Source organism: Anguilla anguilla, chromosome 15 (assembly GCF_013347855.1).
Source record: "Anguilla anguilla isolate fAngAng1 chromosome 15, fAngAng1.pri, whole genome shotgun sequence".
NCBI classification, from domain to species: Eukaryota; Metazoa; Chordata; class Actinopteri; order Anguilliformes; family Anguillidae; genus Anguilla; species Anguilla anguilla.
The window spans coordinates 8,410,670-8,423,651 of NC_049215.1; the positions used below are offsets into that span (position 1 = coordinate 8,410,670).

The window sequence follows — 12,982 nt, forward strand, 5'->3', positions numbered from 1 at the left end:
GTGCGGTATGCCCAGTAATGCTGGCGGGGGCGAGCGGGGTCCATCTCGTCCCCGGCCAGGAGGTCGTTCTCGGCTCGCTCGCGTTCCAAGACCATCTAGCCGGGCGCCTCAGACGCGCGCCAGTCCTCAGCTCGGCTCCTCTCCACGGCAGCGCGGCGAGGGAGACCGGCTGGGGCTGCGCAGACCCCGGCAGTCTGCGCGCGCCCGTCTGCGCAGACCCCTGACGCGTGTCATTTCCTCTTTGCAGAGCGGCTGGCCGCCAGAGAGCCGTGCCCCTCCCCCGCCACCCAGGAGCTGATGACCAGGCTGGGCTTCTTACTGGGAGAAGGGATCCCAGGATCGGCACGCATATCTATGGAAGACAAGAATGAGAAGAAGGTATTCCATTACACACACACACACACACACACACACGCACACACATGCACCCCCAGCAGCTGCTGCAGTGCTGAGAGAGAGAGAAGGAGAGGGGGAGAGAGAGAGAGGGAGAGAAAGAGAGAGAATGAGAGAGAGAGAAGGAGAGGGAGAGAGAGAGAGAGAGGGAGAGAAAGAGAGAGAATGAGAGAGAGAGGGAGAGAAAGAGAGAGAATGAGAGAGAGAGAAGGAGAGGGGGAGAGAGAGAGAGAGAATGAGAGAGAGAGGGAGGGACAGAGAGGGACAGGGAGAGAGGCAGGGAGAGAGAGAGAAAGAGGGCGTGTGTGAGAATAAATGATGCTTCCTCCCGTCGCCTGCTCTCTCTCCTTTCCTCTCAGTCTCTCTCCTTCAGACGGGGATTAAAGTCCCACTGCTGCGGGACTCAAGCTAGCTGCTGTATGAGGGTAACCTTTTTCAGATTTTCAGCCTTTGGGGGGGGGGGGGGGGGGGGTTAAGTGTTTATGTTTGAGCAGAGTGGAACGTTTCTGTTTGCTGTGCTTTTTTTTTGATTGTGTTTGTCTGTCGTGTGAGTCCCAGAAACTTGCCTACCTGTGCAGCAGGGCTGGTTTGGTTTGTAATATGAGTTTATCAGCTTCAATCCAGGAAGGGACGAGTTATGACATGTCTTCTTTCAGTTTGTTTGGTGCTGGTAATTAGTCTGGTGCTTTGAACAAAGCAGATGACCCTTTGATTTTTCTGTGCTGATGCACAGACTCTGTCAAACCGTGTCTTAACAAGCTTATTTCGGTTAGGAACTTATGCGTGCTTATGTGTAAATATACTCAGTTTGCTGGTAAAAGGTGTATCCACAGTTGTTAACGTGAATAATTTTCTGTAGATCTTGGCCAATCAATCTGCTTATCAGTGTTTACCGGGTATAGATAACATCTTCATTTGCTGCCCCTGTTCAAAGCTACTTGTTTACCTTATTTTAACTTGTGGGATTTGTGTAATGTTGTCTTGACATGTTCTGTCCTTGGTGTCACACAATTTACTCGTAACCATGAGCTACAAGATAGCTACAAGGTGCCATTTTGTCATAGTAATAGTCAAGTAATAATTGGAAAGGAAGTAAAGGCAGTTTTAGGCAGTGGCTCGGGCCTGAGACTTTTAACGGAGTATTCTGGGTTCAGGTCCTAGATCAAGGGTCTTTATGGGTCTGAATTCCTGATCCAGACACAAAATGGCTGATGTTGCCATTTCTAGCAGCACAGAAAGGCCTCTGTCTGACACTGAAAGGCCTCTGTTTCCATCGCTCTGCGCACCTGGATCTGGGTCACATTAACATGAACAGCAAGCCGCTCCTTTGAGCAGGTGAGTCATGCAGAGGCGAGGAGGAGGAGGGTCTGTGGCCGCTGGAAGGGGATGAAGGCTCCTGGAGACGAGGAGCCCGGGGTTCTCTGGTCGCGGTCTGTTTGGAGACTGAGGTGGTCTCGGGGGATGGGGCATCTGGTACACCGCTACCTCCCTGCCCAAACCAGGCTCTCTCCCTGACCTATATAGAGCATAGGACCCAACTGCGGGAGAGAGGACCGGCTGGGCCACAGTACAGGATGGGGAGACATGGCGCTTATGCAGAGAGAGGGGGAAAAGGGTGGTTTAGGCAGTCAGCAACCATCAGCGCTGCAAAACACGAAAAATAAGGCAATCTTAACAAGTATTTTAGTCTTATGTTAGAGCTGAAATGTTATTTCTGTTACTGTTAAATAAGACAAGGATGAGGTTACAGTTTGAGGTGAGACAGTTTGACTCATTTCAAGATTTTCCAAAGGGATAAGTCAATTTTACTTGTCTAGCTAAAAGTAACTTAAAAGAAGCTAATATTTTCTACTTGACAGAAAAAAATATATTAAGTCTGATATATAAAAAAGATATTAAGTCATTGCAAGACTAAAATAACTTGTTCAGACAGGCTTTTTTTTTGCAGTAAGGGGTCAGAGGTCACTTTGAGGTCAGTGTGAATAGAGAAGACACAGGGCGCTGTGCACAAAGACGTGAGCAATGCATAGGAGGCTTTCATTACAGGGCAATTTGTTTACATGGGTCAGCATTAAGTGGCATAGCTTGGTTTTGATTCATCGCACCGAATCTGCTGTTTCTAAAACACACGTTTTGTTTACCGAGCCTTTTCTTACAGCTGGTCTCTGACTCACGGAAATGTGAAATGCAGATTCATCTGCCTAAGTACATGTTTGCCTTATTATGTTTGGAAAGTACTTTTCCAGCTGGACTAAAGTTGTAATTTAAATTCCTTTTTGATTTCGATAGAAAACAATACTTGTACAAACTGAAAGAGAATCTGTGATATTTTAAATGAAAGTTGTTTTTTGTTTTTGTTTTTAATTCTTTGTGGGACGGGTGAACATATTTTCATCAAAGAAAATAATTCGGACCTTGTTATGTCTTTGAAGTCAAGCGAGAGAAAATGTGTTATGAAAATAATGAAATGGATGTGGCTGTTGTGGTGGATGGCCCAGAAAGCCATGCTGTTTAGGTATTCTCAAACAGTGTCTAATTTTAGGCTGTCGCTGTCTTTTCGCTCCCCTCCCCTCCAGTGCACTGTAACCAGCCAGGGAATCAGCCCGTGCTCCACCCTGACCAGCAGCACCGCCTCCCCCAGCACAGACAGCCCCTGCTCCACCCTCAACAGCTGCGCGGGCCGGCCCCCGCCCGGCCGCTCCAGCCCCTGCGGCACCATCACCAGCCCCAGCTCCACGCTCGAGAGCAAGGACAGCGGGATCATAGGTGAGTGAGCGGCCCTCTGCTCTCCCTGGTCTGTCCTCCATGCCTGCAGAACCCTTTCTATCAGTAATTTACCATTCGCCCTGTCCTCCATACATACAAAGCTCCTTTCTGTCTGGATAATACCATTCACCCTGTCCTCTATACATACAGAGTTCCTTTCTGTCTGTATTATACCATTCACCCTGTCCTCCATGCCTACAGAGCCCCTTTCTGTCTAGATAATACCATTCACCCTGTCCTCCATGACTACAGAGCCCCTTTCTGTCTTCATTATACCATTCTCCCTGTCCACCATACCTACAGAGGCCCTTTCTACAGTATTATGCCATTCACCCTGTCCTCCATACCTACAGAGCCCCTTTCTGTCTGTATTATACCATTCACCATGTTCTTCATACATACAGAGCCCCTTTCTATCAGTATACCATTTACACTGTCCTCCATGCCAACAGTGTTTAATTTACCGATCTTCCTTAAGCACAATTCACCCTGATTCCAGCTATATTCCTATATTGCACCATTCACTCCATTCTCAAGGCCTCCAACATTGAACCATTCACCATGTTCACCATGACCCTCCGGTACTATACCATTTATCCTTAGTCTTCTTTGCCTCCAGTACTTTATCGTTCTCCCTGACCTCAGTTACTTCTATACTGTTGCAGTTCCGGCTAAAGCACCTACTGTGCACACAGTAGAGTACATCATGTTCCCAAAATAGATGTTCAGAGATTTTTATATTTTTTATCTGCAGTTACTCTGGAGGTTTTCAGTGCACCTTGCTTCTTCTGAGCGGCGTGCAGAAGTGGCCGTTTGTCTGGGGGTCTACGTTTTCATCCTGGCTACGCGCCGTCTGCGTTTCTAAGCCGCGTTTGTTAGCACGCCGCGGTTGTGACCGCACAGCTGCTATAGTAACAGCGTTTTAGGAGATTTGGGGATTTACACACACTGACAGAAAGAGGAGTTAACGCGGTAATAATCCCTGTGTTCTTAGCCGGAAAGTTCCAGTTGCGCAAAAGTCATTTCAGTTTCAAAATAGGTATTATATAAATCAGATGATGCTGTTTTGTTCGGTGGTCTGTCTTTGTTTAGAACCATTTGTAGTGTTCAGCTCTAATTTTTTCGAAGTCGTGATATTGCAGTAATCATTTTATTTCTTCCCTGATTACATTTTTGTTCCCGCTGAATAGCCTTGCTAGGCCTTTGATTGTGAATGGCTTGAAGCCTGACCTCATCAGCATAGTGGTCTCTCCCCTCAGAAGCCTTAATAAATGCTTTCATGGCGATTGTAGGTTGGGTGATAGAATCTGAATGTGCGGCCCCAAGGAAGACCTTCCACCTTTCCAGCACTGAAACCCTGCGCTGTGGAGATAATTGATAAATATTCCTGCCAGCCATTCTTGTATTAGAGCTAGCTACTTATAATGACTGCTATAATTAATGACCGCTCAGATATTGTATCCTCTGCATGAGTTTGTAGAGAGACGTGGGTTTGTAAAGCAGTGTGGGTTTGTAAAGCAGTGTGGGTTTGTAAAGCAGTGTGTGTTTGTAAAGCAGTGTGGGTTTGTAAAGCAGTGTTGGTTTGTAAAGCAGTGTTGGTTTGTAAAGCAGTGCGGGTTTGTAAAACAGTGAGGGTTTGTAAAGCAGTGTTGGTTTGTAAAGCAGTGTGTGTTTGTAAAGCAGTGTGGGTTTGTAAAGTGATGTGGGTTTGTAAAGCAGTGTGGGTTTGTAAAGCAGTGTGGGTTTGTAAAGCAGTGTGGGTTTGTAAAGTGATGTGGGTTTGTAAAGCAGTGTGGGTTTGTAAAGCAGTGTGGGTTTGTAAAGTGATGTGGGTTTGTAAAGCAGTGTGGGTTTGTAAAGCAGTGTGGGTTTGTAAAGCAGTGAGGGTTTGTAAAGCAGTGTGGGTTTGTAAAGCAGTGTTTGTTTGTAAAGCAGTGTTTGTTTGTAAAACAGTGAGGGTTTGTAAAACAGTGAGGGTTTGTAAAGCAGTGTGGGTTTGTAAAGCAGTGAGGGTTTGTAAAGCGGTGTGGGTTTGTAAAACAGTGAGGGTTTGTAAAGCAGTGTGGGTTTGTAAAGCAGTGTTTGTTTGTAAAACAGTGAGGGTTTGTAAAGCAGTGTGGGTTTGTAAAGCAGTGTTTGTAAAACAGTGAGGGTTTGTAAAGCAGTGTGGGTTTGTAAAGCAGTGTGGGTTTGTAAAGCAGTGTGGGTTTGTAAAGCAGTGTTTGTTTGTAAAACAGTGAGGGTTTGTAAAGCAGTGTGGGTTTGTAAAGCAGTGTTTGTTTGTAAAACAGTGAGGGTTTGTAAAGCAGTGTTTGTTTGTAAAACAGTGAGGGTTTGTAAAGCAGTGTGGGTTTGTAAAGCAGTGTGGGTTTGTAAAACAGTGAGGGTTTGTAAAACAGTGAGGGTTTGTAAAGCAGTGTTTGTTTGTAAAGCAGTGTGGGTTTGTAAAGCAGTGTGGGTTTGTAAAGCAGTGAGGGTTTGTAAAGTAGTGTGGGTTTGTAAAGCAGTGAGGGTTTGTAAAGCAGTGAGGGTTTGTAAAGCAGTGTGGGTTTGTAAAACGACGTGGGTTTTGTTCCTTCCTTGAATAGCGCTCTGCTCACTGTCCAGGCTCAGACAGAGATGGCCTACTTCAAATCTGGGGACCCACTTTTTCCAGAAAGGAATCAATACTGTGCATCCCACTGCGGACACAGAAGTGAAACGGAAATGTATTTATTTATTTATTTATTTATTTATTTTTGCAAGCAAAGGATGTGCTGTGAAATGGTCAGGAACATTTCCCTTGGGGAAATTGCTCCAATTTTGGGGTTATTTAAAGGAAATGAAAAGGGCTATTTGAGTAAGACTGATTTGAGCAACGGTTAATGTGGTTGTGACTGTAACGTCAAGGCAATTATTCGATATTTTTTGTATCCAAAATTTACTTACAGTCTCTTGCCTGTGTATTACAGATCTGAGCCTGCCCAATCTAACAAGTGACAAAAGTAGCTGCTTAGTGCCCCCGAACACCGGGGGGGCCCACTGGTGGGTGGGTTGGGGGTCCCCAAATCAAATCCTGCTTAGGGCCCCTCAAAGACTAGGGCTGGCAGTGTCATAAGCCATATCTGTATGAATCTTGCTGTGTGCCTGGGGTCTTGTCATGCTGAAACAGGAAAGGGCCTTTCTCAAACTGTTGGGGAAGCACAGAATCTTCTAGAATGTGATTGTATGCTGTAGCATTAAGATTCACCTTCACTGGAACTAAGGGGCCTAGCCCAAACCATGAAAAACAGTCCATGACCTAGGGACGTCCAGATAACTTTGGCCACGTAGTGTAGTATGAAACTAAGAATGGATGTTTTAGTATCTGTAGAAAATAAAATGGCGAACGCCATTCTTCCATGGTTGATTTGTGACAAACATGCTGTCTGCTCGGAGGCATTGGGATTTTTTGTCAGCTTTGGCTGTGTGGCCGCCAGAGTTGGATTAAAGGATTTTTGTTCATGTAAGCAAACATCTATCTCAGTTCTAAAAATGGAAGTGCAATTTTATTTGTACCCGTTCCCCTCTCTTTTCCACTCTAAGCCTAATAGTTTCTTTAAACAATATACGTGGGAGCCCTTCCAGGCCAGTAAACGGAGGTGGTTAGATATCATTCCATTTTACTTTATGTTTCTGTCGCGTATGAGTAATGTGCTTTCCCTCATCAAAGCTGTTAGCCAATTATCTCACCACAGCCAATCGAAATTGTCCGTAAACAGCAGCCTGTAGAATGGTGAGACAGAGCTCTGTGCCAATGCCCGGAGAAATGGACTAGCATGATTTCCACTGGAGAGACGCATCAGCGTAGCATGTACCATGTAACCTAGGAAACGGATAGTTACAGCGCAGAGAACAGTCTACGTCACTGTTCCCCTAACTGTGGCCCACGAGAGGGATTGAGATGGGTCTAGAGATACATGTCCACAAACATGCCTCATATTTCCGTGGACATTCACTCTAATCTGACTAAAACCCTGGACGGGTTAGCGTAGTTTATGCATGCAGCAATTTGGAACTGATCAAATCCAGCTCTGCATCTCCGTGTTTGAGCAGGTGTACATTTTAATATGGATTGAGTCACAGAAAATTCACTCATCTGATTTATAAATGCCGCTGCTATCATCGGCCTTCAGACTTATGCTCATAATCTGACTCTTAAGCCTAACAGAGTTCCAAATAAACAAGCAACCATCCATGTTAATGCTTTTTAATGTATTTATTTTGAATTGAAATATTTGGGTAAGGAATAACGAGCCACTCGGTTGTCATGATACACACGCACGGTAGAAATTCAGCTCAACCATCACATTAATGTATGAATACAGTACTCTATGTGTGTACTAATGCTACGGTGTGTATGTGCTAAATTCAGCTCAGCCATCACATTAATGTATGAATATAGTGCTGTATGTGTGTACTGATGCTATGGTGCGTATGTGCTGAGCTGTCCTTTCCCCCGGCGCAGCCACCATCACCAGCTCCTCGGAGAACGATGACCGCAGCGGCTCCAGCCTGGAGTGGAGTAAAGATGGCAGCCTGAGGGACAGCGGCCCCCATGGCCCCGCCCGCGGCGCCCGCTCCGACGCCTGCTCCCCCGTGGCCGAGGAGGAACTGCCACCGCCCCCGCCCCCGCCCCCGGAGGCCCCGGCGGGGGCCGCGGCGCCGCCTCCTCCTCCGGAGGGGCCCCTCCCGTACCCCACGCACGGCTCCTCCAGCCTCATGATGCCGCGCCCCAACTCCGTCGCGGGTGAGTGCGCCGTCCTCCACCTCTCTTCCCGTGCAGTGAAAGGGGTTCGAGCGCTTGCCGTCTCCTGAGTTCCCTCGTCCCTTTCTCACCTGGGACCGATACGCTTCCCTCCCTTTGTGTAAATGTTTTGGTAACATACTTCAAACTAGCGGCAGTTGTTAATTTGACTTTTGTGGTTTGTTTAGGTAAAGGAAAGTTAATACACTCCTATCGTAAAAACATGCTAATCTCCAGTGATGAACTTCTGTCTAACGGGACTGGCTGATTTGTATTGTTATTAGCAGCGCTGCCACTTAAAGATATGTGTGCCACACTGTTGCTCTGGATCATTCCGGGGGAGGCAGCACAGGTGGTGCAGTAGTATGGCGATTTCACTTATAACCAGAGGGTTGCATGTTTGAAATTTGTTTGAGTGAGTTGCTTAATCAGAATTGCTTCATCACATAGAGTTTATAAATAAATAAAAATTAATGGAATGATATGCTCAGTGTGGATTATTATTTGGAGGCACCTGCTAAGCAAATGTAAAGTGTCGTTTTATGAAGCGAGCTCTGCAAATTGTTGTGGCCTTTCGTTTTTCACAAACGTGTGTTTGCTGGAGTATATGGCACGTTGTTGAGGTCAGGGAGAACGATTCAGCCCAGTCGACACTTAGATAAAGTGAATAAGGAAAGAGGCATACCTCTTTGTGCATGAGACTCACGCCCCCCCCCCCCCCCCTTGATTTGGGTACTGGGAGGCGGAGCTTAAGCACGCTCTACTTCCCGCAGGTGGAAGCGGAGTTGTTGGTTAAATAAGGCAGACGAACACGCTGGAGCGCTGCATATTTACACGTGCGGGGGGAGGAGAGAGATGGGTATCCGGGGTTAGGCGCTGGCGCCTTTTTTTTTCCCAGGGGGCAAAGTGATACCCGAGGCCAGCTGTTTCGCGTCGTCCGTGCGAGCGCGGAACCGGCCGGTGTCTGGGGCGATCGGTTCCACATTCCTCAGGGCTCCGACCGGCCGGGCCCTGCTCGGGACGTCCTGACAGCTGCTCGGAGGGTCCCTCTCTCCCCTCTTTTTTTTATTTTTTTTTAGTTCTGTGCTCTTTTCTTGCTCAAATGATCTGGATACAACAGCGCTGTTTTAGCGCATGGTGGCTGTGAGGGTTATGATTTCAATATTTCGCATAGAGGGTGCATGAGAGTCCAGCGATTGGTCAGCAGACATGAGGCTGTCACCAGGCCATCGCCGAGAATAAAGCTGCTGCGTAGTTCTGATCATAACGGTGAAACGAGCCGCAGTCTGAGGAGCTGAAGGCTACTGTGAGCTTAAAAGCATTACCACTGCTGGAACGACTGGGAGACTCTGTCATCGTTTGTTTTTCCCAGTGAATGTCAAGCCTGCGATGGAGGTACACAACCCTCACGGTCTGATAATTACCGTGTATTAGCCTATAAGAACACAATGAGGACACCAGCTCAAAGACTTCTGTTCCAGTCGTATGAATTCATTCTGTGTGTGCTTGTGCGTGCACGTGCGCTGTGGATGTACAGATGCGCAAAACCAACTTGATGCGATGATGTCATTTTTATGCAGAGTTACACCCGAGGGACTTATAGTCACACGTCTAATTTTACGGTTGGCTACAATGCCCTCCAAACAAGATTTGTGTAACTTCTGTAAGCAGTAATGTTTCTGGCTCATACCGGTTTGTTAGATTTTATTACGCAGGCAGTTTAGAAAATGCTAATGTGGCTTCTGCTTTCAGTATATCCCAGGTGGTGAGACTAGCTCTCTCACGTCACTCTCCGCCGATATAAATTTACAAACATAAAGGAACCCAGTCTGTCTTTGACTGTGGGCAACTTTTACGATGTGGAATCCTATTTGTGAAATTACACTGGGTGAGCCGTCCCTGTAAGGGCTAATTATTCTGATATGTTAATTGTGTTAATTGTGTTAATTGCGTAATTGTGTGTTTCGGTGAGGGTTGTGACTGTAGATTTCCCTGCGGTCGAGTTTTGGCTGTCCCGGTCACCCTGGAGACGTCGCCGTTCCTCACATTGAGTGCAGCCGTGGAGGCCGTCGAGTTGAATGATGGCTGAACGCCTGCGTGACCCACCTGCCCCAGTCCGTTTCTCACCCCTAACTCATGTGTCTGTTCTATGATGTCACGGGCCACCACCGCTCTGCTCTGATACTACAGCATTGGAGCCTCAGGGCCAGACCATCCCTGTGCTATAAGCACTAACCAACAAGTGTCCCTTTCCAGCTGGATCGACCCCAGGAGCAGTCTTGCGGAAGTCTCTGCTCTGACTGACGTGCCGGAGAGCTAAATGTCACCCTGAAACCCGTGGTTAGGGGCTTCTGTGAGGGCTTTTTGAAGCCTGTTCTTTTGTTGCCCGACTCAGCAGGCCTTTATCTGGAATAAACCTTAAAGCGGTGAACGCCGCCCCTTACCTTTCAGGGATAAAACATCTTCCCCGGTGTGCGTGCGTGTGTGTGTGCGCGCGCGTGAGTGAGAGAGATAGAGACACACGCACGCACGCACGCTTCCGCGAAATGAGCTTCCGTCCTCTTCTGGCACAGGATTCATCCAGTTGTCTGATTCAATTCTATTTCTGTAAGCGGCCGTTCTAGAAACATCTCCGGGTCTCGGGTTTTCTTTTGAACGTTTTGATGAAAACGAGAAAAAAAAAAAAAAACCTTGCCGAGAATTTGACGAGAGCCATGTGGCACGAGGCAGCCAATGAGACGAAGGCGGAGCCGCGGCCCCCCTGTAAGCGATACTGCGGGGTCTTTGCGCTGACCTTTCCTTGCCCTCGGCGCATATCTGTGAAAAACAAAGGGCTGTTTTCTCGCCGGGCCCGCAGCGGCCCGGCCCGCACCTGTCCCCCGCCACTCAAAACGCGGCGTAGCCGTAACCGTAGGAACCCGCGCGCTGCGGCCGTGACGTCACCGCTCGGCTCTCCAGCGCTATTTCAGCGCACCAGCAATTTCAGGGGGGGGTGGGGTGGGGGGCGTTGCCGGGCTGCCATGGAGACGGGCGGGAGAAATCGTCCCAGGGTTCCGCAAGATTAGCGTGACCGCGTTGACATAGCACCTCCTGCCCGAAGAGTAATTAAACAACAACAACAAGAAAAAAAAACTTTTCCCAATTAAACCAAGCGCTCAAAATTAAATGCTTGGCTTTTAAAATCGGTAATTGTTTACTGGTGGAGAGCAGGCCTGTGGCAACACATGCTAGGAGTCTGTACTTTTGAAAAAGAGTTTCAGCGTGAGCTCAGCTTCAAATGAGCGGCTACAGGAGCGTTAGCCTCTGGCGGCTGCTCTCTGCTTATGCTTGTGTTTTCTTCCTTCGGCTTTCCTGTTTAACTGGTGAAAAATCAAACGTCATTTGAAAATGTCATTATCTCTCTATAGGACGTTCTGGATGGTGCTGTTTTATGTACCGTTTTTCATGGTTGTTGGTTTTTAATCTCATGTGCAATGTTTCCCCTGGAATTTTCCATTAGAGCTATTAAGGCTGTGAAGCTGGCATTAGGCCGCCCCAAATGGGGTATTTCTCAGATTTGTGCCCACAAAGCCCCAATCCTGTGGGAAACACAAACCCTGGATAGGCCGTTATTGAATTAAACTGCGTCTACACAGTACGTAACACTGGTGCTGTCCCTGACCAACCCCGAATCTGACAGTTATAAAACCTCTTTTCCTGTCAGCTGTGATTCTCAAAAGAGTCTGAAGGAGTCAAATCTGACCCGGGTGTTTTTTCAGTCCGAAGAGATTCGTATCCGTGCAGAGCCATGAGAACTGCGAGACTTAATCGGATCCGTTGGAGTGTATGAGATAAGCAAATAAATGTCATTGTCAGGTTTTGCTTTGAAGAGAGATGGATTCTCGTAAGCGCTCGTTGAAAGTGTGATGTATGGCCCGTTTTACTGCAGACGCTCGTTGTGCGGGTGCTTCCCGGGCCTGACACAGCGTTTAGTCTCTGTCAAAAGGTTCGCCAGAATGCGAGACATCACCACATCGCACATCGAGTCATACGCTCAGCCTTAAGTGGATGAATTTGTGTTGTTTAAAGGCTTCATTTGCTGGTTCGTCTTAAACAGCCATGCAGGAATACATTTTTTTGAAGCCAGAATGATGGTACTATAGACACCAATAACTTGAGATTGGGGTTTTTACGCAACACCTGCCAGGCAGGTAGGTACCCATGCCTGCTGTGAAGCGCTCACATTGGTTACAGGGAGTCTTGCAAAGTTTAAGCCACGTCACCTGTGCCATCTGGCTTAAACAGGAGTGCCTACTACGCCCCCTCGAAAATGGAAATATGCTATGACCGTTAGCCATTTTCTGGTAGCGTAAACAGCGGAACTGACAAAACGACAGCACCTGGATCCTGGATGAACTGTACCTCGCAGTACGCACTGACGTGCTCACGACTGCTTTCGCATTATTCTCCGTTCCCCTGAAGAGTGTGGTGAGAGGCTCTGGCGTTGGTCGTCTCGGTGTTAGGCTGTGAAATCGAGATTACACTGGGCTTCAACAGGAATAAGCAATACTTCACATTCCAGCGCGCTCGATGGAATTTCATAAGCCCGCTGTCTCCAAGGAGACGATCCACAGGAGGCGAGGGGTACTGGCGGTGAGAACGGCGTCCGTCGAGCGTTCGCTCCGCTGTGCCGCGAGGCCGTGTTCCTGGGCCGCGCGGGGCGCTCTGCCGCCCTTTCACGGGCTCCTCGCTCAAATTCGGCTCCGTGTTGACACTGGGGCGCGGTAATTGGCCCCCGTCTATTTCGGTCCCGAACACTCGCTCTGCCCTGTGGTTTTAATCTCTCGAATTCTCCAGCGCGCGTTTCCCTGGTCTATTACGGGCTCCTGTGGTTCGGGCCCCGTGCAGAGGGCCGCTCTTTTCTCATAGGCCCCGGGGGTGGGGCCTGGAGCCGTAAAGCCAGCCGCTCGAGGGGGAAGAGGCTGCCTTAAAAAAAAAAAAAAAAATAATAATAATAAATCCTGTTGCCATGGTGGGTCCACCATCTTGTGTTAACTGATTTCCTCATGCCCGTACATT

General features: G+C 47.9%; 1 protein-coding gene across 7 annotated transcripts in view; it reads left to right on the forward strand.

The window, feature by feature from the left end:
* LOC118213753 (protein TANC1-like) overlaps positions 1-12,982 on the forward strand; it is a 138,681-nt gene that overhangs the window by 81,371 nt on the left and 44,328 nt on the right. For 6 of the 7 annotated variants that reach the window (XM_035392869.1, XM_035392868.1, XM_035392862.1 and 3 more), the window contains exons 6-8: positions 248-378; positions 2,970-3,159; positions 7,646-7,927. In XM_035392869.1, the coding sequence (XP_035248760.1) occupies positions 248-378; positions 2,970-3,159; positions 7,646-7,927 (603 nt within the window). Of the gene's footprint in view, positions 1-247; positions 379-674; positions 819-2,969; positions 3,160-7,645; positions 7,928-12,982 lie in introns of those variants that run through there. The other variant, XM_035392865.1, reaches the window with a different exon arrangement.